General features: G+C 41.7%; 1 protein-coding gene across 1 annotated transcript in view; it reads right to left on the reverse strand.

Annotated features, from left to right (window-relative positions):
- The window catches only part of PTCHD1 (patched domain containing 1), a 62,520-nt gene extending 36,980 nt beyond the window's left edge, over window positions 1–25,540 (reverse strand). The window contains exon 1 of the mRNA XM_012448834.2: window positions 25,190–25,540. Coding sequence (XP_012304257.1) covers window positions 25,190–25,540 — 351 coding nt within the window. The remainder of the gene's footprint in view (window positions 1–25,189) is intronic.
- Window positions 25,541–25,801: the final 261 nt, after the last annotated feature.

Raw genomic sequence — 25,801 nt, forward strand, 5'->3', positions numbered from 1 at the left:
ATGAGGAAGAGTTAATTATGGGCAGAGGTTTGGCTCAGGGTGTGGAACTGGTTGAGAGAGTATTTCAGGTGGAAGCTGAGGCATGGGCAAAATTTCAGAGGCACAAAAAGAATATCAGGGAAATGGAAGTAATTCAGGCTGGTAGGAAAACTGAGAGGAAAGTCAGAGAGGCAGGGAAGGTCCCAATCACACAAGGCCTTGTTAGTTGAACTTGGAAGACAGACTTTGTCCTGTGGGCAATTGTGAGCCAATCAAAGGTTTTAGACAGGGGATGAAATGATCAGAAGTGTTTCTTGGGAAGGTCACTCTGCGTGCAGTATGGTAGCTAGATTGGAAAGGATGAAGAGTGGAATCAGGCAGACGAAATAAGACACTAATGCAACTACTAGTTCACTGATGAAATGAAGGTCTGAACCATGGGTGTCATACTAGCTTGAAGGAGGCAGAAGGTTTATTCTTTTACTTTTTTATAGATCTGGACAGCTTAGCCAAGGCATTAAGCCAGGTAATAGAATTGGATGACAACTTTCAGCTCCATGGTACTGAGGAAACATTTGGGCTGCATTTTCCAGGTTTGGGTCTTAATGTGCTATCTATCAATTGTAGATTTATAGATATGTAGATTTAGCTGATGTGTGGCTTTTCACTTTTCTGTATGTACACTTCTAAAGTGCAGTCATAGACTATACAAGCACAGAAGTTCCTGGCCAATTGCTTTAAGTTCCTCTGCAGCAGATGCACTTGGCACCCTGCTCATATCCTCTAGCCCTTATCTCTTGAGAGCACACCTGCCTGACTTCAAATGCCAGCACCCACACTTCTTTGTCACAGAGCCCACTTCACCATCTGCTTGGCAGGCCAGAAGTGCTGGGGAATTAACACTCCTTAGGAGCATCCCTCAACCAATGACAGATGGGACTTGGCCTATAAATACCCAGCTCCCTCCCCATGGGTGGGATCACTTTGGGGTGAATGTGTTTTAAACTGGTTCCCAGAGCTTCCCCCAGTGCGATTGTGCTCTCGTTGCCCACAGAAATGGCCTGCTTAATTACATGCCCTTTTAGGGTCCTTCCTCTTTCTCTCTCCTCTGCTCCCTTCTGGTTGCCCTATACCTCCCAAGTAAGCTGCCTTTACTTGATTTCTTGTTTCAGGATTCGCTTCTGGGGGAACCCAAACTAAAACGATGTCCAATATTGCTCATAGCCTCTGGAATTAGAGTTTCCTAGTGTCCTCAAAACACTAAACCATTCTAAAACCAACTCCCCAATGTCTTATTTTCACACAACCATATTTGAATACACAACACTCAACCCTCAGGGAGTAAAGTTAGGATCTTGTGAACTTCTCTTCATATGCAATTTTTTGGTGGTAGGCACAATTTTTATAATGATGAACACAGTAGGTATGCAATAAATATTTCTCCAAGTGGCCCAGACAAGTTCACAAGTATAGATGGCCTGAAGCAGTCAACTGTACTTCACCCTCATTTGGGATACAGTCCAACCTTTTCATTAAGGCTTAAAGCTAATCACATGTTAGGTGTAGGGTATACTGGTGATGGGAAGGCACCATAACTCTTCAAGAAGGGCTTAGACCTGCATCCTGCCAGGAATGGAGAGCAGTGAGATGGCATGATCTCTAATTTTTCTTCTTGCTGATGATAAAGGAAGCAGGCATTTCTTTGGTTTTTACTTTATTTGGAATAAAAGCTTAGAGACATAGTTAGAAGCCTCTTTGCAACCTTCTGGATCGTCTCAACAGGTAAGGTCTCAGGCTTCAGTGTTCTCTGTTGACAGCAAATGCTGGAATGTTGCCCAAGTTGGATGAAAGTCCCTATCTTTACATTTCTGGATTTCTGCTGTTATGGCAGTAGGTGTGTGGGAGAGACAGCTGATGTGTTCACTGGATTCCTTCCCAGGCAGTGATGTGCCTAGGGAGTATGTGCTGATGGAGACAAATTCTCCATGCATTGGCATTGCTGCCAGTACAGGTGTTGAAAGTCTCCATGATGGCAGTGAGTTGGATGTCAGTAAAACTGGGCTGATTTGTCTGCCAAGATTCAGGCTGCCTTTCTTCTTCTTGGTACTCACCATTGTTGGGTGTTCTGCACTGCTGGAATGGTAGTCTAACTTTTCCACCTTACTGACAGGGTCACTGAATAGAGAGAGAGAGAGTGTGTGTGTGTGTGTCTACACTCTTCATAATTAAGGTATAATTTACATACAGTACAGTGTGCAAATCTTAAGTGCATATTTAAGGAATTTTTATGTATACATACCCATAAACATTGCTCAGATCAAGATATAGAATGTTTACAGTACCCAGAAGGCCCCCTCATGTCCTTTCCCAGTCAATACCCATACCATACCCAGAGGAAAGCTATTCTGACTCTATCAACTTCAGTTAGTTTTGCTTGTTCTTCAGCTTCCTAAAAGTTGAATCATGTAGTATGCACTCTCCTGTGTCTGCCATCTTCTACTTAACTGGCCTGTGAGATTTATCCATGTTGTGTTTATCAGTAGTCTGTTGTTTTTATTTATTTTTGCTGTGTAGTATTCCACTGTTTGAAAATACCACAATTTCTTTTTCCATTCTCCTGTTGGTGGACCTTTTGGGTTCTGTCCAGTTTGTTTTTTCTTTAATGTGTAAAACTGCTATAGACATTCTTTTACATAGCCTTCGGTAGACAAATGCACTCACTTCTCTCAGGTGTATATAGTGGTGTGTTGATGAATGTTGAACAATCAATTCTCTAACAAAAATCGCTCTGGTTTAGTTTGTAAATACCCTACCATGGCTAATTTTCAGCTACCACGGGGCTGGGAGTTAGGAAAAGAAGTGCCTAATTAGCTTTCAGGAGTCAGTAGGAGCCAGCCCTAGCATATCACTGGGTATATAGACTCAGGGGTAGAATTTTGGGATCACAGGGTAGGCATAAATTTAGTTTAAGTTTCCCAAAGTGATCATACAATTTTACAGTCTCAGCAGCAATGTATGAGAGTTCCAGTTACCCCATATCCTCAGCAACACTTGGTATTGTCAGTCTTTTTAATTTTTACCATTCTGGTGGTGGCGTGTACTAGTATCTCATTTTGATTTTAATTAACATTTCCATGATGACTGAAACTAAGCACCTTTTCACTTGCTCATTAGCCCTGTGGCTATCCTCTTTTCCAAAGTGCCTAATCAAGCCTTTTGCCCCGTGGATATTAGGCTGTTTTGTCTTTTCCTTATTGATCTGTGGGAGCATATCTAACTTCGAGACCAGTGAGGTAAACTGTAAACACTGGAAGAAAGAAGAGCTCCGGAGGCAGCCTGGTATGCTAGAAAGAGTCTGACACTGAAGTCGTACAGACTTGTATTCATATCAAATTAAGTTAGTCACTTCCTGATGACCTTGAGCAAATCACCCTTCTGGAGCATCAGCTTCCTGATCATCAAAATGGGATTACTATCTTGTAGTGTTGTCGATTCCTGAATGAGAAAACATAGATGAAATGCCTGGCAGAAAAGTCCATCACAGGTGTTCAGCACTCTTCTGTGCATTGAGAAACATTTCCCCATCTCAATCACAAAATGTAGGTGGCCCCTTCACCCAAAAGTTGCTATTTGTCAAGTACATGATTGTTTTAATTTAATGCCTGGAAATCCCATATTTGTCCTGGCTGTCTAGTGGTGTTATTGTCATAGAGTAACTGCCTCTCTCATGATGTGAGGGTGGTATTCTTTTTGAGAAGCAGCACTTCTCGGTTGGAGGTACAATGGCAAGGTTTACCAGATGTGATATTCTGCAGTGACTTATTTGATGTGAGGCAGGAAGGGATCTACAGGGCACTTTTTAGAGCCCTGTCCTCTTTTGGGGAAGAAGCTGGTGCAAATCAGCACTAATAAGAAACTGGGTCTGTTTCAGAAAGGGCTGCATAGTGAGCAGCTAAGTTGTAGTCCACTGCCCTCCCTTGTAGGAATTTGGACTTGTGAGAAGTGATGGGCTCAGCTTAGGCATAACCTCCTCCAGGAAGCCTGCCCTAGAAATGCAGTTTAGATCCTCCCTGGTTCCCAGGGTATATACACATCTGTTTTATTACTTGAAATATTATAATGGCATCTTCTTTCAGCTCTTTGAGGGAGTGAACTGAATCTTGTTCTTTGTTATATCCCCGCTCCCAGCGCAGTGCATGTGGAGAGTAGGCACACAATACTCAAGATAGAAACATTCTGGACAAGCCAACATACTCTTGTACAATCTCCTTGGCATCACCAGCATGCATTAAACAGCTTCCCCTTGCATGTCCTGAAACCTTGTTAAATATTGAGAAACGATGAAGCAAAAGTACTAGCTAATTCTGAAAGACTTGGAAAAAAAGCACAACAAGCAGAACAGCGAGGAAACAAGAGGAAACAGAACATGTAGGGAAGGATGGTTGTTAAAATAAGTATATGTACTTTTATGTTTGCAAAAGTAAACATACCGTGGCAGTTTAAAAACAAAACCAAACCGAAAAGTATAGCAACGCTTCTGCAGCCCAGCTCTCAAGGGAATACACAGGCAGCTATTAATGCATGCATTTGCAGAAAGGATAGCACATTGGAATGAGAATAACAAGGCTTAAAAATTCTCAGTCTATCATTTCTTCTCTCCTTTTAAACGAGGCTGAAGTAGCTTTACCAGAATCAGTTTGAACTAGCCTACAGATCTCAAACTAAGTTTGGGTTCACTGAAGAAATGGATGAGCTTAAGTGTTACTCTTTTACATTGCAAATAACGTAGCTCATAGAAAGGTGAGACACAATGTAATAGAAGAACCCCGAACATAGCAGTATCCCTGAAATGCCACCTTAATGTTTTCTATCTCACATTAATCACTTAAAATAATTGTTAAAATCTGTGATGTGCTTCTTACATATTGTGAGGTGCTTATGCATTATTAAAATGGCTGATAGTGGGCTTTGTAACTTTTTTCAGTTGAAAAGGAGCAAAAACGTCCTAAAAGGGAAAAGTGAAATGCTAAAGAGCAGACCATTTTGAGGTGGAAACATTTTCTTGGCGCTTTGCACACAATTTTATAGAGAGAGAGCTTGATAGGCGGCAAGCCACTCTCAGTAGGGAAACCTCTGTTTTGATCAGGCAGAGACTGGTGGCTTTGGCAAATCACCCTGTAAAAGACAGTCTGTCAGCCATTGGCTGCTTTCAACTTGTGAATCTGAGAGTAAGGTGCATCCTCACAGGACACTTTCCCTGGAATCTTGGGGTCTATTAGAAGTGAGTGCTGCGGGAGCTTTGCTGTGCCTGCTGCCCCAGGGGGCAGGGAGCTGGAGCGACCACACTCCATACCTGTTGCAGCAATTGGCTGGCTCCTCCACCAAAAAAAAAAAGCTTTACATGAATAAAAGAAAACCTACACAAAATGAAAGATTTCCTGGAGAAAGATGGGAACAATATCTTGGTGGACTTTAGGAGACAATTTCGGACAGGCTTTCAGAAATATGCAGAATGGCTAGCAGCAGTTAAAAAAACAAGAATTTCACCTTGTTCCCAAGCTATTCTAGCCCAGTTTTCTGATGATTTCTATATATATATATATATGTACTTCAAATTTTGGGATTGACAAGAAAGTTGTGTGTTTGTGTTTGTGTGTGTTTAAAATGAGCTGAGGTTATGTTTAGATGGCACAAGCAACTGAACTATTTTCTTTTTAAAACATATTTGTTTAGGCAGGCCATGGGAAGATAGCTAGGTTGCAAGGATTATGGCTTTACACATGTTAACTCAAAGTTTTGTGATTTTTCTCAACATAAAACAAATAGAAGAGGAAGGGCTACCTCTCTAATTTTTCTGGACTGTACCTTTGCTAACTTCTCATCCATGCTGGTCCCTGGAATACTTGATTAAAAACCTATGAGGCTCCAGGCATGGTGGTTCATGCCTGTAATCCCAGCACTTTGGGAGGCCAAAGTAGGAGGCTCACTTGAGGTCAGGAGTTCGAGACCTGCCTGGCCAAGATGGTGAAACCCTGTCTCTACTAAAAATACAAAAATTAGCCGGGCGTGGTGGTGCACACCTGTAATCCCACTTACTAGGGAGGCTGAGGTAGGAGAATTGCTTGAGCCCGGGAGGCGGAGGTTGCAGTGAGCTGAGATTGTGCCACTGCACTGCAGCCTGGGTGACAGAGCGAGACTCTGTCTCAAACAAACAAACAAAACCTATGAGGCTTGCTCAGCACTTTCCACTTCCCCAGCCCAAGTCTCTGATATAGCCCCTCTAAACCCTGACAATTTGGACCACCTCAGGAAACTTACAAACTCAGATACCTGGGCCCACCCATTAAATCAGAATCTCTTGGCAAGGGTTTAGGTATCTGTATTTTAACAAGCTTCCCAGGAGACGATAACACACAGCTAAGACTGAGAACCCTTGCATCATTCATCAAATCTTGCTGATTTTGCCTCCCAAATCTCTCAAATCCATCCTCTTCTGCTCCATTTCCATTGCTCCTGATTTGGTTCTAGCCCTTATAATCTATTTGGATGGCAGAAATAGCTTCCTAACTTAGCTTTTTTTGCTTTCAGTCTATCCCTCATATGCCACCAGACTTATTTTTCTAAAACACAAATCTAAATCTGTCTTTCCTCTGCTTTAAATCCTTTAATGGCTCCCCTACAAATACATGGTGGAGCCTGTGTACATCTTAGATGATGATGGAAAACAGCTGCTCTTCATCTTAGGCAGGCTCTCTCTTGGCTTAATTTTTTTTAAACTTTTTAAACTTTTCCATGAGAAGTTGCAAATACAGTTCAGAGTTCCCAGGTATCCCTTACTCAGCTTCCCCTAATATATTTCATTACCATAGTAAATTATCAAAACCACAAAACTGCCTTTGATACAATGTGACAGGCCTTATTTGGATTTCACCAGTTTTTGCATGCATTATTTTTTTGTGTGTATGTAGAATACAGTGAGATTTTATCACATGAGCATAGTACAGTTTCAAAATGATCTCTTTTTCTATCTAGCAGCAGTTCCCAACTCTAACTGCATGTTAGAATTTCCTGGGGGAGCTTCAAATAAGTACCCAAGTTTGGGCCCCACTTTAGACCATGCTTTAGTCCAGCACTTCTCAGACTTTAAGATTAATAGAAATAAACTAAGGATCTTGTTAAAATGCAGATTCTGATTTAGTAGGTTTCGGTGAAGCCTGAGAGTGTGCAGTTCTAACAGGGTCCCAGGCGATTGCCAGTGCTGCTGATGCTGCCGGTCTGTGGACTACATTTGGAGTAGGCCACTGTTTTTAGACCAACGAAATGAGAATCTATGGGTTTTAGGCCTGGGTATGGTATATTTGAGTTACTATGGTGATTCTAATATGTAGCCAGGGTTGAGAACCACTGAGATATGTGATGAAATTTGAAGGCTGTGTGATCCTTGGCGGTCACCCCTTCCCAACCTCTATTTAAACCATTTTAGGTCATTCCAGTCTCCTGTGATGAGTTATTCAAATGCCAAATAATTCTTGGAGTTCATAATTCTTTCTTTATAATCCATATTCATTTTCTGAAATTTAAATATATCCTATGTGAACTCTCTCAACTTACTTCCACTTCAATTTCTTCTCTATACTTTTGCTCATCTTGAGATAAAAGGGAAGGAGAGACTGTGCCTTTGCTTTCATACTCAGATTCTATACAAGAGATCGCTTCCACATTAGTACCTAGTCTCTTCTCATTCCCTTGTCAATTGGTCGCCAAGCCCACAGATATTAGAATGTTTTATCTTTAACACTCGACAAGACTCATTTCCAGCTGCTGACCTTGTTTTCTATCTTCCAGAGAAAATCCAAGCCAGATGGGAATTACCAGCTTGCTGCCACCATGTAAATACCTAAACCTACCCCCTTCTTGCCCTCCTGTGAAAATCAAGGCCATGGCTCTCCCTCTATTTAAGGTCAATTGCATTCACTGGGTTTTGTCTTTCTTTTCCTTCTTTCTAGTACAGTTTATTCCTTCTTCTCCCATGTCCTTGGACTCTACTAATTCTTTCCTATGGGCTTTAAAAATATGCTCGTGTCTCTCCCATATTTTAAAAAAGGTCTAATTAACCCCACATCCTTTCCACTTTCTACCACATCTCCCCTTCTTTAATAAACCCTTTACATTTGATGTCTCCAGCTATACCTCAAAGAGTGATTTGTGCTTGCTAACTTTATTTCCTCACCTCCCACTCACTTCTCAAACCACTACAGTCTAGATTCTATTCTAGCACTCAACCAAAACTCAACAGTGACTTCCAAGAAGATAAATTCGATGGCTACTTTTTAATCTTTATTTCCTTAAACTCTGAGCAGAGGCACACAGTTAAGTCAATAATAAAAGTCAATAGAGTACTTAAAAATGTCTTGAGATGGTTAAGCATTTTTTTCATTTTTCTATGTTTTTAATTTTTAATAAACATTTTAATTAAGCTTCAGTCACTAAGCAGTTTTTAAACCTAGGTTTCATGATCCTTTGACTTCATACTTTTAAATGGAGTCAGTTATCTTCAAAACATGACAAATTTCAGAATCCGTTAAAAAATATTTTATTCAAATTTGTTTTCCAAAAGAGAGGGTTCTGTGACAGTCAGAACTAGCACAGTTTTCATACCATTTCAGAACCACATTTTCCAGAATGAACATTTCATATGGGCTTGGTGTCATCTGGGCCTGAGAGATAGCAAATGATGAAGCAAAACTGTATAAGTTTTCAACATCTTTTGTGTGAACTGAGTGAATGAGTCAACTGAGGATACAGCAGCATTACCTATAGGGGTCTGCTGAGCCATACTGTCTAATGATTTCACAAAAATTCAAATCTGAGCAACAGATAGAATTTGGACAATATTCATGGCTCCAAAAGGATGTTGGCTTCCTCCTCCAGATTTAAGACCTGATATTTTGAAGATGGCACTTGGTTTCCCATTCATGTCAAATCATAGGAGTTGTCATACTGGTATTCCATTTGAATCAGGATAGGAAAAGTAGACAGAGCTTATTGGATTCCCATGAAAATGGAATCCATATTTTCATGGGAATCCAGTAGGATCCATTAAGGCATGAGCATGGTTTCTTCACTGCTGCATTCTCTACTATATGCCCGGCAAACAAAGGTACTCAGTAAATATTTGTAGTTTGACTGAAACCCTTTCTTTCTGCCATAATGAATTACATGACTCAACTCTTTCCTCTCCTCCTACCTTTCGACCTAGCTTTCTCAGTGTCCTTCTATCTGACTTCTCTACCTTTGCCTATTTGTAAATTTGATGTTACTAAAGACTGTCCTTGGCACTTCTGATCTTGTCATATCAGAATATATTCTTCACAGGCAATGAATTCCACCTCCATTGTTTGACTTGTCACCTTTACACTGACCAATCTCCAGTTCACATCAACACTTCACCTCTCCTTCAAACTCCAGATCTTAATTTCCATCTGCCTCCTGAAGATTTGCAAATAAATGCCATGGGAGTATTTCAACTGCCATGTATACAACAGCTGAATCCTCTTCTCCAAATTTGTTCTTCCACCTGTTTCCTGTAATGGTTAACACAGCATCATCCTCTTTCTACTCACCCAGCTGGGAAACTTCTAAGCCAATGTCACCCTTTTCCCTTTGATTATTCCCAGCTCCAATGATCTTCAACTCTTATTAATTCTATCTCCCAATCTTTGGGCTGGTATTTTTAGTGTATGTTCTGAAGCACATTAGTTTCTTGGGATGTTGATAGGTACCACCAAAAAAGTAAAAAATATTCATATCAAATAGATTTGAGAAATGCCAAACTGGACAGAGTTAAATAGGTTTCTTTACATAGGAACTTTCTAGAGCCTTGAATATGATAACGTGCATGCAATGTGAGGATCTGATATAAGGGTACTATATCTATTGTTTGCCAAAGTTACTTGGCTACAGAGCTCTTTTTTTTTTTTTAAACAGCACTAAAGGGAGCCTTCCCAGAACACATTTTAAAAAATGGTGGTCTGATCAACTCTTTCTGCAGCTATTCTATTTCAAGACTCTTGCTTGCAGACTTACAACAGCTCTCTGGGTGCACAAAAGGCATTTCCCTATCTCTAGTGTCTTGCTTCTGCAGTTTGACCCCTACACTTCTGTAAGAGGTACCCTTATTAGAGTTGGATCATGAATCTTCCCAGAGTAATAGATACGTTGTTCCTTACTCTGTCCTGGTCATCTATAGCCTTAATTATTTTTTGCCTGTTGTTTTTATCAATTACTGACAGAGGAATGCTGAAGTCTCCAACTATAATAGTGGATTTGTCTGTTTCTCCTTTCAGTTCTGTAAGTTCTTGCCTCATGTATTTTGATGCTCCATTGTTAGGTACATACATATTTAGGATTGTTGTATCTTCTTGGAGAATTGATCCCTTTAGGTAATAACCCCTCTTTATTCCTGATAATTTTTCTTGTTCTGATGTTACCTTCATCTGAAATGAACATAGCTACTCTAGCTTTCTCTTGGTTAGCAGTGTTAGCATGGTATATCTTTCTCCATCTCTTTACTTTTAAATGTATGACTTTTTATATTTAGAGTGGGTTTCTTACAGAAAATATAGAGTTAGGTCTTATTTTTTTCATTATCCACTCTGACAGTCACCATCTTTTACTTGGTACATTTATACCACTCACACTTAAAGTGATTTTGATATAATTAGGTTAATATCTACCATGGTTGTAACTGTTCTTTTTTTTTTTTGCATTTGTTCTTATTTTTTTATCTCCTTTTTTTCTGCCTTCTCTGGTTTTAATTGAGCATTTTATCTCCTCTGTTAGTATATAAATTTTACTTCTTTAAAAAAATTTTAGTGGTTGCCCCAGCACTTACAATATACATTTATACCTAATTTAAGTTCACCTTTAAACAATACTGCTGTGGTGCAGTTATAACAGGGTATTCCCAATTCCTCCCTCACATGCCTTGTGACATGGCTGCCATTCATTTCATTTATCCATGTTATGATCATCCAATATGTTGTCACTATTACGGATTTAAATGAAGTTACGTTTCAGATCAGTTAAGAGTAAGACAAATAAAAATAGTTTAGCTTCATTTATTCCTTCTCTAATACTCTTCTTTATATAGATCTGAGTTTCTGACCTATATAATTTTCCTTTTTCTTGAACAACTTCTTTTAACACTTGCAGGACAGGTCAATGAATTCACTCAGTTTCTGGCAATGAATTCACTCAGTTTCTGTCTGAGAAAGTCTTTATATCTCCTTCACTTTGAACCGTAATTTCACTGGCTATTGAATTTTAGGGTTTTTTTTTTTTTCCTTTCAACTGTTCATTTCTCTTCATCTTCTTCTCGAGATTTTTTCCCTGATAACTCTAATGTAATTCTTATCCTTGTTCCTCTCTATATAAGGTATTCCCCCAACCCTGCCTTCTTTCAAGATTTCCTCTTTGTTTTTGGTTTTCTGTAGTTTGATTATGATACACCTAAGTGTGGTTTTATGAGTACTTATCTGTCTTGGTATTCTTTGAGCTACCTGGATCTGTGGTTTGGTGTCTTTAATTTTGGAAAGTTTTTGGCCACTATTACTTCAAATATGTCTCCTGCTTCATTCTTCTCCTTCTGGAATTCCAATTGTGTATATCATACATTTTGATAATATTGTCTCACAATTTTTAGATGTTCCAATTTTTTTTCTCTTTTAACTCTTTGTGTTTCAGTTTGTGATGTTTCTGTTGCCCTATATGCAAGCTCACTGATTCTTTCCTTGGCAGTTAAGTCTACTGATGAGTTCATCAAAACCTTCCTTCATTTCTGTTACAGTGTTTATCTCTAGCATTTCCTTTTGATTCATCCTGAGAGTTTCCATTTCTCTGCTCATATTATCCATGTGGTTTTGATGTCTATGTTTTCCACTAAAGCCCTTAACATATTAATCATTGTTTATTTATTTATTTATTTGTTTAGAGACAGTATCTCACTCTATTACCCAGACTGGAATATAGTGGCATGATCAAAGCTCACTGCAGCCTTGAACTCCTGGGCTCAAATGACCCTCTTGTCTCAGCTTCCCAAGAAGCTAGGACTACAGGCATGCACCACCATGCCCTGTTAATATTTTAAAATTTTTTTTGTAGAGACAGGGTCTTGCTCTGTTGCCCAGGCTGGTTATGAACTCCTGGCCTCAAGCTATCTTTCTATCTCAGCTTCCCAGAGTGCCAGGATTATAGGCATGAGCCACCTTGGCTGGCCATCATAGTTACTTTAAATTCCCTGTCTGGTATTGAATTTAAATTCCCATATCTGAGTCTGGTTTTGATGTTTCCCTTGTTTCTTCAGACTATATTATTTTTCTTTTGGCATGCCTTATAATTTTTTCTTCAAGGCTAGACATGTTTTATCAGTTAATAGGAACTAAGAGGCCTTTACAGGGAAGATTTATGTTAATCCAAGAGTCAGAATATATTTAATGTTTGTTGTAGCTATAAGTACCAGAAGCTTTAATTTCCTTTACTGTCCTTGTTTTTATTTCTTCTGTTGATGTTGGACTTCCCCACATACTTCTCCTCAGAGAGGATCTGTGTCTTTTTGCTCTTTCAGCTGTAATCCACTATTATTAAACTGGAACTCTGTTGATGTGGTAGTAAAGTGTGGTAAGGGGAAATTGCTATATAATCTTTCAGTGAAATCTCAGTCTTGTAGTAGACTTGTGACCTTCACAAGTATTTCTCTGGTGGTATAGTTTTTTCCTGTCTTTTCTTCCTTTCCCTGGCTGTAGTGCTCCAAATTGATTTCTTTGAATCCCTGACCCCTGTTGACTCTCCCTCCACCAACTCTTAGGTAAGGCAGGAATGCTGAAGGGGGCTGAAGTGGAAAAGAACCTAGAATAAAGTTTCAGAATTGTGCTTTGGCAAGTCCATTCCCCTGGCGAGTAAGCATGTGTTAATGGAGAAGACTGGATGATAATGTTGCCAATTCCATTTTATAGATGAAGAAATTGAGACCCCCCCGACCAGAGAGGTTAAATGACTTGATCAAGGACACATTAATAGTTCACAACCTCAAACATAAAACTTTGGGGTCTAAAGCAATGCTTTTCCCACTCTGCCAAAACTGGTACCCACTGAATTTTGGTTGCAACTCTCACCTCTGACAGCACTTGACATCAAACAGTAATCGACAGTGAACACTAGCTGCCAGGGCTCTCCCTGTGGACACCTCACCTCTGACAACTGACAATGACTCTCCTTTACCAAACTCTGGTCAGGCTCTGTGTACCTTCTTCTCAACGAACCCTTGGCATTCAGATTTCCTTTTCTGCCTTTACATCATCCAATTTTAGCAAGACTTCTGCTCAATCCATTTAACCAGAATCCCCCCACCCTTTGTATTTGATCATTCTAGATATCTTTCCAAATTCTTCATCTCTGACCATCTCTCACAAGATACCTGATCATTCTGGCCAGCTTTCAGCAAGAATCCTGTCAGATTGGTTTTGCCAGAATCTGCCCCTTCCCCCGATGTTTCCTCTTAATAATTTTCTATCCACTCACCCCATCTTGCTCCTTGGCTATAAATTCCCACTCTTCCTGTTGTATTCAGAGTGGGTCGGATCTCTCCTCTACTGCAAAACCCCGCTGAAGTAGTCCCTATACTATCTCAGTGGCTGCTGCTGAATAAACTCTGCCTTAGCATTCTTTAACAAGGGTTTTGAGTAAGTTTTTCTTTAACACAACCACAGTACTGGGGCCCTATCTCAGAAATGCAGCATGTAGCTCCTATTTGTGCCTGCTGTACCTTCTGGTTTGCTTTAAAGGAAGTTCCTGAAAAGGCAAATGGCAGATGACCCTGTATGCAGAGTCTTTGGAAGAAAGGAAGCTTTCGCAATCCCATATGTGGAGATGGTAGCAACAACATCCATGGTGTGTGTGTGTATTGGGGTGGGGGAGTGTATCTCTCTTCCTCCATCTCAGGGTGTCCTTTCCTCTACTCAGCCCCTTTCTCCTGAACTCCAACGCCAGGAGACAGGCAGTGGAGTATGGCCTTCTGTTCACCATGCTTGCCTTACAGTGCAAACTTCAAATATTCAGATTTATGTAATACCCTTAGTAGAATAGCTATTATAGCATCACTCAGAATTAAGTGCTGAACAAACAACTTTTTCATCCTGCTTGTATCTTGTTGGTCAGATTCCAGAAAGAGAGACTGCATTTTTGGAAATAGTCCTGGTAGCTATTTTTTAGGATACTTTATAGCAGTGGTTCTGAAAGTGTGGTCCCTGGACCAGTAAGAACAGCATCACCTTGGGAACCTGTTAGAAATGCAAATTCTGGCCAAGATGGTGAAACCCTGTCTCTACTAAAAATTACAAAAAATTAGCCAGGTGCGGTGGCATGTGGCATGTGCCTGTAATCCCAGCTACTCAGAAGGCTGAGGCAGGAGAATTGCTTGAATCCAGGAGTTGGAGGTTGCAGTGAGCTGAGATCGCGCCATTGCACTCCAGCCTGGGTAACGAGCGAAACTCTGTCTCACAAAAAAAAAGAAAAGAAAAAAAGAAAAAAAGAAATGCAAATTCTCAGGCTCCACCCCATACCTACAGACTCAGAAATTCTGTGGGGTAGAGACCACAATCTATTTTGAACAAGTTCTCCAAGGGCTGTCCACTCAAGTTGGAGAGTCACTGCTTTAGCTTATAGAGGCAATTAAATGGAACTGAGTAGTCAGGATATCCAAAGGTTCAGCATGGTTCCTTAGACCCACTAATCCACTGCTCTACTCAGAGTGTGGTCTGTAGACTAGTAGCATCAACACCCCTGAGTGCTTGTTAGAAGTGCAGAATGTCAGGGCTACTGCCTCAGACCTACTGAATCAGAATCTGCATGTTGAAATTCCCAGGGAATTTAGAAGCACAAAGTTTGAGAAGTACTGCTAACCCTCACTTACACAGAGGTTAATTTTGTTTGAAGAGATTAGAGATAGAGAACCAGATAGGCAGAAGAATCTTTGGTGGCTTTGATGTGGAGCCTGAATAATTATGGATTTATTTTAGGATCCTATAAAAAGAAATTTTATAAAGGGGTAGGTGGGGAAGCACACTGAACTAAATGATCAAAATTCACAGTCAGCAAGATTTTGCAACATTCCAGTTTCAAAGGGCTTTACAATTATCACTTTGCCTGGTGCTCCTGATCTCTAGCAATTCTAATGACACTCTTCCCTGTGAAGTGCTTGCAGATCTACTTATGTGGACAAGATTTCCCAGGGAAACACTGTAGTCCTGTAAATTCAGTGAGAGAGGAGAATGATCAATGTTCTCACCTAAATTACTGGAGAATCCCTCTTTGGTATGCTGTGCTGTGAGATGTGGTGAAGAGAGCCCTGAAACCACAGCCTGCAGCCTCTCAGAACTATTTTTTTTTTTTTGAGACAGAGTCTCGCTCTGTCGCCCAGGCTGGAGTGCAGTGGCACGATCTTGGCTCACTGCAGCCTCTAACTCCCAGGTTCAAGCAATTCTCTGCTTCAGCCTCCCCAGTAGCTGGAATTACAGGCACTCACCACCACGAATGGCTAATATTTGTATTTTTAGTAGAGACGGGGTTTCACCATCTTGGCCAGGCTGGTCTTGAACTCCTAACCTCCTGATCCACCTGCCTCAGCCTCCCAAAGTGCTGGGATTAAGAGGTATGAGCCACCACACCTGGCAGAATTCAAAAGGCACTTCCTTGGGCAGGAAGTGAAGGCTTCTTTTGTGTGCAAAGCCTCATCAAGCATGAAGAGGAGGTTCTGAGCCCAGAGAAACCATGGTGGTGTGCTGGAATGCAATGCACCCATCCCCGTCCGCAGCTCTGCCTGCCTAAGAACTTTCTGTGGGAAGAGGAACTGCATGCTCAGCAGCAGGATGAATCCAATTGTCTGTAATGACTCAGATGGAGTCATTAAAGACCAACAAATTGGCAATATGAGTATTGAATGTAGATTAAGCACCCATTATTGCCTGTTGGATCAAAGAAAAAAAATGGCTACATGTGTATTTACTCAACTGGCAATAATGGCTTTGAAAGAGCTGGCACATATGAGGAAATAGCAGTCATTTTCAAAGTAAATACTAATAATGATAACACACCTTACAGAAGGCTATGGTTACATAGTGCTTTCACATGCTTTATCTCATTCTATCTTTACCTTAAGTGGGTGAAGGAGATGCTATTACACCCAGTGCAAATAAGAGACCTGTTTCTCAGGGAGGTTAGGTGACTTGCCCAAAGAGACATACTTAGGAGAACTGGGACTTGAGCTTGTTGGCTTTCCTGATTCTAAATCCAGTTTGCTGTTCACAACAGTTAAATTTGAGCCTTGCTACTAAAAGTGTGTTCTGCTGGTCTGTAGCATCAGCATCATCTGAGTTCTTGTTAGAAATGCAGACCTGCAGGCCCTCTGAATCAGTCTGTATTTTAGCAAGATGGCTAGGTGATGTGTGTGCACGTTAAAAAGTCTGAGAACAATCAAACAAACTTTACTCAGTGTGACTACTTGCCTATACCACAAGAACAAAAACAAAATCCAAAAACTCAAACCTCACACAAATATCACAAAGTGTTTTTGAGCATTTATAATGATGGCTTTATAGCAGAGATGCATTTTTTTTTCTTGAGAAAATTAGAAAGAATTGACAAAGTCATGGTATTAGTGAAAGCAGGAGAGCCTCATGGAAGAATGGGCAAAGGAATTTCTATCTTCAATGCTGAAAAATTAGCAGTTCCAGTGTTTTCATTAAACTCACAGAAATATGCTGATTTTGTACCAGTATCTTTTTTTTTTTTAAGTTTGTCTTTTAGAACAATACTTTCTGTTACTCTGGGTCAACTTTTAAGAAGAGTGGGACTGAGCAACATCAGAAAGGTGATCTCTTGAACACTGGTGCTATGGTCAGGAAAACCACTTGTCCTTGATTTTTTTTTTTAAAGTGTGTTTCCTATTTACATTTGAGTATGGGTGTGGCAAATGTTTTGAGACTTTCTTCAAGTAAATAAGGGAATGTGTAGTGTAGGGACTTGATTTCCAGGGTGCTCACTGGGAACCGCAGAGGATTCCACCTTCCCACATGGAACTGGACTACTGAATGGGGACTGAGGTCAAGTTTATACCCTCCCAAACTGTGCTTGGACTAGAGAAGGTTGTCAGATACTTGGTTTTCTAAGAATTTCTCCTTACATAAATGGCAGCAGATCTGGAAACAGAATGGATGCTTATTGCTTATCAACAAGTTTGCAACCAAGATTTGTCAAGGATGAAAAATGAATGTAGAGCAAAAGAAATTACATGGTCATGCTACCAGGCAAATTTATATTTGACCAAAATAAGTCAATAGGGAGGGAGAGCACATTTTCCATCTTACAAACCATCAACAAGTCACAATTTATTAAGCACCTGCTGCACACTCCACATTATGCTAAGCTCTTGGAGGGATTTTGCAGCGTCAGACATTGTTCCTGCCCCTGAAGAGTTCATTATCTTGCTTAAGAGAAACTATCACATGACAATACAGCAAATTATGTAAGAGTCTACAGCTATGCATTAAAGAATGTAGATAAGAATGAAAGCCCAATAGATTTAAGGGAGAGAAGAAGCCATGAATCTGAGAAAGCCTCATCAAGTAGGAGGCATGTGAACTGGTCCTTAAAGAGTGGTGGGGGACACTTCTAGGGAGAACAACAAAAGTACGTGTGTGAAGATGGGGGCCTGCAGACTTCTGTATTCATAAGGGTTAGAACGGCTGAATATATGCCTCTCAAATGTGGAGGTTTGGCATCTAAAACCACACATTCTGTTGGTGTCTAGGCCCTGTTTGGAATCATCTTTACCAGCATCTATTTTCACTTGTCAAACTGAAGAATAACTAAATAGCTATGCTAGATCATTCTTATCTGCAAGCTTCATGGAGACACGGTCATAGCCATCTTGTTGAGTAAAGGAATGAATATCCATTCCCTAGAAACCTAGGCCCTAAATCTCTAGCAGTGTAACTCCAGAGGAATATAAGACCCTTAGGGCAGATGCTCTCAGGGTCCTACCCATATAGTCTCAGCTCATACTCACCTCTCCATGCTAAGGTTGCTTGCTACAAACACCAATAGCTCTGTGCCCAATTCTTTTTTAAAAAAATTATAGAGAGAAATACAACATATGAAAATGCCAGAAATGTAATGTTCCTAAATGCAGCTCAATCAACCAATGATGGCTAGAGTTGGGGAAAAAATATTCAGCTTCTCTACCCACAATTGAGATTTCGCCAACACATATTCTACAGTGTCTCCCAGAGTTCCCCAGTGAGACTGAGCCCCAGTTGCCCACAGTAGCTTAATAATATTCTCTTGATTGGCTTCCTGCTACTTACTGTTTTACTTCCCCACTCCCCTATCAGCCTTTTCTGATATCACCTCCCAAGATAACCGACTGCACTTTAAATAAATCATCTTAACTGTACTTGAGGCCTATGAATTAAAGTTAAAGTGGAAGACCTAACAATGGGGATCTTTCAAAATAGCAGAAACAAAATTCTCAAGAGGATTTCTTAGAGAGCAAGAAGATAAAAATAGCTTTTTCTGTTTCTTCACTGCCTCCTTTTGTTCAAAATATGAATTCAGAAGTTCCACGCATAACAAATTATTCAGGGCTTCCCGTAAGAAATAACAACTGGTGTTGATTTCCTCTTTTTTTCTTTTCTTGTCTTTTAAAGGTTAGAGATTACTCACCTCCCCTGCTGGTCATTAAATCAGTCTGGCAGGATTCCTCGGTAGTTCTGTGGCCTTCCGGGTATGTGGTGGAGACACAGGCAGTGCTGCAGACAGGCCTGCTTGCTGTGATGTGCTATGAAGCAGGTGACTTCAAAGGTCTGCTTTAAGCTTATCTCAAGTATCACTTGGGGCTCACACTGAGCCCCCAAATCAGGTACCAGATGGCACATCCCACAAAGTCAGAATTGATCAGCTCACCAGCATCTCACATTTCCCTAGGTCTTGTGCCAAGGGACTGCAACCACTCAGGTAGAAAACAAATCACTTCTGTTAGCTTACTTCTCCTTCTCATACTTATAAGGAGTCACCAGTTCAATGCTTGACAGTTCTGTGAGGTTTATAGGTCTGGTGAATCCTAAGGGGCTCAGTTTTCGTGGTCATTTAAAAAATAATCATCCTTCCCTAACTCTAATATGGTATCTTTCAAAATGCTATGAGTCATTACAGAGGTGGGCTTCCTCTCCCACTATGGGTTTTTATTTAAATTTCAGTTTAACCAAAGTTTGTCTCAAATGTGTACCTGAATGGAGAATTAAAAGATTGTTCCCCAAATCTAAATGAGACAAGTGGACATTTGACATACTAATCACACAAATGAAACATACTTAAAAGTCAGACAATCCTAGGATGAGATTGTGCTTAGATTATTTGGATACACTACCTATGAAATGAAAGGAGAATGAAAACCGATCTCAGTCTCTCCTTAATTTTCCCCTAGGGCAAACATAAAGTGTAAAAGTGAACTGACTGACCCAGCAAATGCACAAATGCTGCCTTTCAGATCCAGGCTCAGGCTTTTCTAAGAGTATCTGCCACTTGGATAACTCACCAGAAGGGACTGGACTGCCCAAGGCTTCATAGCATCTGTCACTAGACAAAGCACCCTGAGATGCTAAGAGAAGATTCTAGCATCAGCCTCTGTGGAGATGACCTTTAATGTGCCTTCTAAACCCAAGGTTCTTTGATTCCGTGTTTCTTAGATGCAAGCTCTTCTATTGTCATTTTATACTCGAAAAAGCAGAGAGGCTGGAATAGGCAACAAAGCACTGCCTCCTGCCTCCTTCTCAGGTCGCTGCTCACAGTGGGGTCTTACACACTGTCAGAAGAAGCCCGGCCTCAGTGGGCAACTGCTACCGATTGATGCTTAAGGCATGCCAATAATGGGCACTCTAGTAATTGACAAGTCTCAAAGGCCACTGTCAGTTCAGCCACTTTGTCATTCAGGCAGTTATACTGCGTTCGGTTTCTTGGGCTCCTCTACAGCAGGTGAGATTTAGACCTGAAGGGACAGAGCTACCGAAGAGAGCAAGATAACTGCATTTTGGGGAAGATTATACTGGAAAATCTGGTCTCTGCTCAATTGCCCGAGAGAGCATCACCTCAGAGGTCATAATATTTGTCCCCAGAGTTCTACGAACTTCTCTTTGGCATCTTTTCATTTTATATAATCAATATAGCCAAAAAGAATCTTTAAAAAACAAACGTGCAACGCAGAGTTTCTCCACTTTGGCACTATTAACATTTGGGGATAGACAATTTTTTGTTGTGGAGGCCATGCTGTACATCACAGGATGTTTAGCAGCAAACCTGGCCTCTACCCACTAGATGCCAGTAGCACATGCTTCTTCCCCAAGTTATGACATCCAAAAATGTCTCCAGACATTGCCAGATATCCACTGGGTGGGTGCACAGTCAGCCCCGGTTGGGAACTATTGCCTTACGGGTTAACAGTACTAACTTCTTGAAAGTGCTCTAGTAATGAAGTTTTAGAATACAACATAGGAACTTTTAACATAAAGGATAACAAATCTTTCAGGCTTTGTGAGCCACGAACAGTCTCTGCTATATGGTCTTCTTGGTTTTTATTTTGTTGTGTTTATAATCCTTTAAAACTGTAAAAACTCAATCTAAGTTCAAAAATAGGCTGAAATTTGCTGATCCTTAGACAGTAGAGAAAGAAATGATGGGGATTCCCATAATGATTAAAAGCACTGAGACAGTATATGGAAAAGCCGTCATCTTGATCAAGCTACTCAGGCTTTGTGACCCTGAGCTAGCAGTTATGCTGCCCTTCTTGGAAAGCCTGAAGTAAGTAACTTCAAGTTAGTTTTATTAATCTTGTTTGCAACTTAATTCTGTTTAGTGTGTTTAAACATAAAGGGTTTAATTAAAACAGAAACTTGATATTTGAACGAAATGAGATCTCCTAGTAAATGGAAGAATGTTTGCTAAGTGAGGATGCGTCCTTCCCGTGGTTTGGAATAAAGCATCCTATGAGTTTCCTCTGAAGATGAGGACTTTGTACAAAGGAAATGCCCCTACTCAATTTTAAAACTGAAATATGCTTTGATGTGACTACAGAGGTTATCAAGGAGGGAAGAATGATATCTTGCAAACAAAGAATTCTAGAAACTGTCTGTAAAGTTGGAAAAATAAAAATCTCACTATACAAATACATTTCAAATTCATTTTTATGGAATTTTCCTTAACTTATCACATAGATGTCTGAGTAAACTAGGGAGGGTCTATTCAACAAGTATTTATTGAGTAGCTACTATGTGCTGGGGACTGTGTAAGGCACTAAAGTTCAATCCACCTGAACCCTGCCAATGAGCAGCACTCAATCAGGAAGCTGCCACATTCAATCATCCAGAGATTTTTTTCTAATAAAATATTTTTCTATCCTTGTATATTATTAATTACATATATGTTATGCTTTACTTTGGGCATTTGGAGTTTCTGTATGTGGATTTTAATAACACTAGACAGAATCAATCAAGAAAATATCCTTATGATCCAATTACCATTACAACTGTATGGGGTGGGATATAAAACTTTGGTCAACTGTACTTCATTTGGATAACAAAAATGTACATTTTAAATCATTCAGGTAGCGTCTCATACGAAAGTAAACTATGGTGAAAAGAACACTAGGCTTGGAGTCCAAAACCCTGGATCCAGTCCGGTTCTGGTTCTAGCCTTGTCTTTTTCCCATGGTCAAGTCAGTTAACTTCTAACGAGTAGTTTTCTCATATGTAAAATGGGATATAGCCTTTTTCCTAGTTTACTGTATTTAAACATACTGTATGTTTATAACCTGTAAAGGCTTATAAAGATGACGTCATTATCATAAGTACTAGGCTGTACTGATTCTTCACTTTACATGGATGATTCTGGAATATCGAGTATTGTTTTGTTAACAGCCTGGATCAATTATCAAAGGGACCTACTTACACTTCATTTTCGGTGATCGCAAAGAAACGTATCTATAAAAGCTAGTGAGGCCCTACTTTTAAATTTGCTTTGAGATGAACATCATGGATTTTCTGTTAAAAGATCTAATCAGCTAGATTTAATTTTCTAGGAAAAGGAAGTTGTTTGAAGAGCAGCATTTATTTAAAGAGGTTCAGAAATTAATGCTTGAGCCCTTATCAGCACCACCAGGTCCTACCCACCTCTGCCTAATATTACATCTTTGCCCTGTAGCCTTCCAGGTAAACCAATGCTGGGAAGAGTCTTGCCTCTCAGTGTGGGGTCAACTTCTACGCTACAGTGTCAGAGTATGATAATCATATCACTTGCGCAAATTCGAGAAAGCTCCTCCAAACCAGATCAGCTGGATTTTCAAATACAGATATTTTTCTGTAATACTCTCAATTACATTTAAAAATGTCAACCGGGCTTTTCGTTTTCTCTCATCACTCCCTCCCAGTCGATTTTTTTTGTCAGCAAATAGCAGGACCAATATCCCAAGAAGGATCTCCGCCTTCACTGAACAGGTACAATCCCAAAACATTAAGAGGAGAGAATGGGTCTACTCTTCATGCTTGAAGCAACACCCTACACAACCCTACAAGTCACTTCCTCTGTTTTGTACTGGGGTCTGAAAAAGCCTCAGACCCTCCTTATGCTTTGTCCACTTCACTTCATTTCAAATACGATGCCATTAAACAGGCAGGGACTGTTCAGTGGTGTGTACCGTGCTCACTGTCAATGCTATCCTTGATGCCAGTAACAAGGTATCAGAATAACACTAGTAATGACAACAGCAGTGATTTTTTCACTCCTGACACCTTTTGTAAAGGACAAGTCATTATGTCTCTAAATGGAAAAACAAAATTAAAAAAATAAGTGCTCACTCCCACACTTTATATTACCATGACTACTGAAGGTCCATTTTTCCCGTCCCCTGGCTCCATACCTATCAAAAATAAGGGCTGGATGCAGAAAGAAAACATTGAATATATAATTTAAAATTGAAGAGATTTCCCTTGGTTTCATAAGTCTGGGTTTTTATAAGCTGTATTCACTCATTTAACCAGAGAGTCATCAGCTAGAAATGAGTTCGGACCACTATTAGGCTTGGTTTGGATTTTATTCAGACACCGAGAAGATGAAAAACCCTCCCACTTCTTAAAACAATCCACTGACTTGACCATTGTCCTTTAAAGTTGCCCTTTAGACATGGAGGCAAAGCCAAGCCTCCCTCTCTCCAATTTCAGCCTTCTCTTATTGTACTGTTTTCTGTCCTGAACTGATCAAAATCAAATAGGGAAGAAATAATCCAGTTGAAAGAGATCTGATGTGCTTGTTGATGTCTCATTAACCTTGAGAGTGAATGTAAATGGTAACTGCCTGTCACAGTTTGTGAGGGGGGGAAATAAGCCAATGGAAACATCACCTTGAAAAAAACACAAAAAGAGAAATATCATTTAGTAGATCATCAATCAAAACATGGGGCATTTCCAACTGTCAGAACTGGTTAAATTATAGTTTCCTTACGCCCATGATGAATCTACTACATGTTTTCTTGGGAAAGCTTTTGAAGCAGTATTTATCTGTGTGTCACAATATAGTCACTAAAGTATTGAAGAAAAAAACCAATGATGCTGGAAGTCTAATCATGAGAAAAACAAACATCTCAGGATTAATGTTATTAAGGCTCTATGACGAGTAAATGTGTGATCTGTGAGCCACTGAGTGGGAAGATTCTAATTCCACTGAGCCCCTAGTCAGCTTCCCCTCATTACTAATTGCTGATTGATAACATGTCAACAAACAGAAGGAGGGAAATAATAGATGAAAATTGGCTCGTCTCTAGGGATAAACTGTTACCTGTAGAGGAAAATAAGAGGAAAGAGCTCCCCAGGTTTCCCGGCAGACTCCCCTTGGGATAAGTAGACTAGAAATCTAACCGGTTTCTAGTACCAGATCTGGACTAGAGACTCACACAAAACCATCACCTTCCATCCCTCTGCACCAGAGTCCCAGCTGGGACTGGTTCTTGTCTGCCCTCCCCAAAGGAGAACCTTAAGTAAACAAGCCCCACAATCCCCATCAGGGATTCAGATGGAACATTCTCACCTATTTTCCCTTTTCTCGCCTGAGGTCTCTACTTTTCCATCTGTAGTCCTCACTCCTCTGCTTTTCTTAGGAACTTCCTGAAAGTTACCACCATTAACCTCACTTTCCACGCCAAATTCCCACCTCAAGCTGATGGCAAAACCGGTTTCTGCGAGTGTCACCCTCTAACCAGCTGCTCCGTTTCCCGTGCTCTTCTGGGGGCCACACAGTCCGACTTCTGTTCTCACCCTTCTGGCTTTGCCCCTCAACCCCATGCTCAGATGCACCCAAATAAAAGTGGATTGATCGGCTCCCTCTTTTCCCAAAGTTTTGGCATTTCTTGAGGAGCTACTATGAAAGACGAAGTAACTGCGAATTACAAACATAATTTCATACCCTAGAAGATAGAGATGGCTACCTCGCTCCGGAGAAGACAGCAGCAGGGCAGCCCCCTGTCCTCGCCAGAGACCACATTTCTTTCTAGGCTGGTGGGAGGCATTTTCCTCACCATCCCGCCTCACATTCTTTTGCCCTTTCCCAACCTCTCCCACCAACAACCCTTCCCCAAACACTCGGGGGCGGGGGGTGCAGAAAAAGGGAGAAACAAAATTGAGGACAGAGACGGGTATCTCGGAATCCCCTCCAAGCATAGTATTTTGTTCTCAAGTAGTAGGACTTTACAGAATGTCTTCTCTCCTTCTGCTCCTTCCTGGCCCAGTTACCCCAAAGCCTCCCTGCCCCCAAGCCCACTGCGACCAAAACAAGCGCACCGACCACAGCACCGTGGCCGTCGCCGCCCCAACTGTTGCAGCAGTTGCGGGTGGCGGCAGAGGCGACGTGGGCAGGGCTGGACCCGGACCCCGACGCTCCCTGCCCAGGAGGCTGGGAGGCTCCAGGCGGCCGCCCTGGGGCGCGCGGTGCAGGAGAGCCCCTGCGGCAGCCGCCTGGGCTAGGAGAGGTGGCGCTCTCAGCCGGGACCCCAGCGCAGAGCCAGCCCGACCGCCGCCGCGGCGCTGGCGGAGTCTGCCCGCACCCGCCCCCCTCTCACCTTTAAGATCAGGTCGGTGTGGTGCTGGTCCAGCATGTTGGCTTTTTGGAAGGAGGTGACGATGACCCGGCCGTAGCGCCCGGGGGTCTGCAGGTCCGAGTAGAGACGGTGCTTGGAGCGGTTGACCGGGAAGAGGCTGTTGACGAGGTTGCGCTCGATCTTGGCCAGGCTGTGTTGGGGCGCCAGCAGGTGCTCCACGCTCTCCTCGACCTGGTAGCGGCTGAAGCTGGCGCCGAGCAGGATGGAGATGAGCACCGGCGCCGAGGCGAAGAAGACAGGGTGACTGGCAATGAAGTGGCCAAGCCGGGAGAAACACGTCCTCAAGCCCCTGTGCAGAACCTGCCGCAGCATCCTAGAGCAGAGCGGGCGCGGGAGGAGGGCGAGGCGCACGCTCGGCGCGGGTTCGGGCGGCGGCGGCGGCGGCGGCGGCGGCGGCGGCGGCGGCGGCGGCGGCGGCGGCGGCGGCGCCCGCGGCGGCGGCGACGGCGGCGACGGCGAAGGCGAGACCCTGAGCTCTCCCGGAGCCGCGGCACCACCATCGGGGAGTCCCGCGCCGCGCCTCGGGAGGGTCCCCTCGGGCTGGAGACACGCCCTCCTGCCCGCTGCCGCGCC

This window comes from Aotus nancymaae, unplaced genomic scaffold (assembly GCF_030222135.1).
Source record: "Aotus nancymaae isolate 86718 unplaced genomic scaffold, 86718_ANA_hifiasm-v0.15.2.pri h1tg000058l, whole genome shotgun sequence".
NCBI classification, from domain to species: Eukaryota; Metazoa; Chordata; class Mammalia; order Primates; family Aotidae; genus Aotus; species Aotus nancymaae.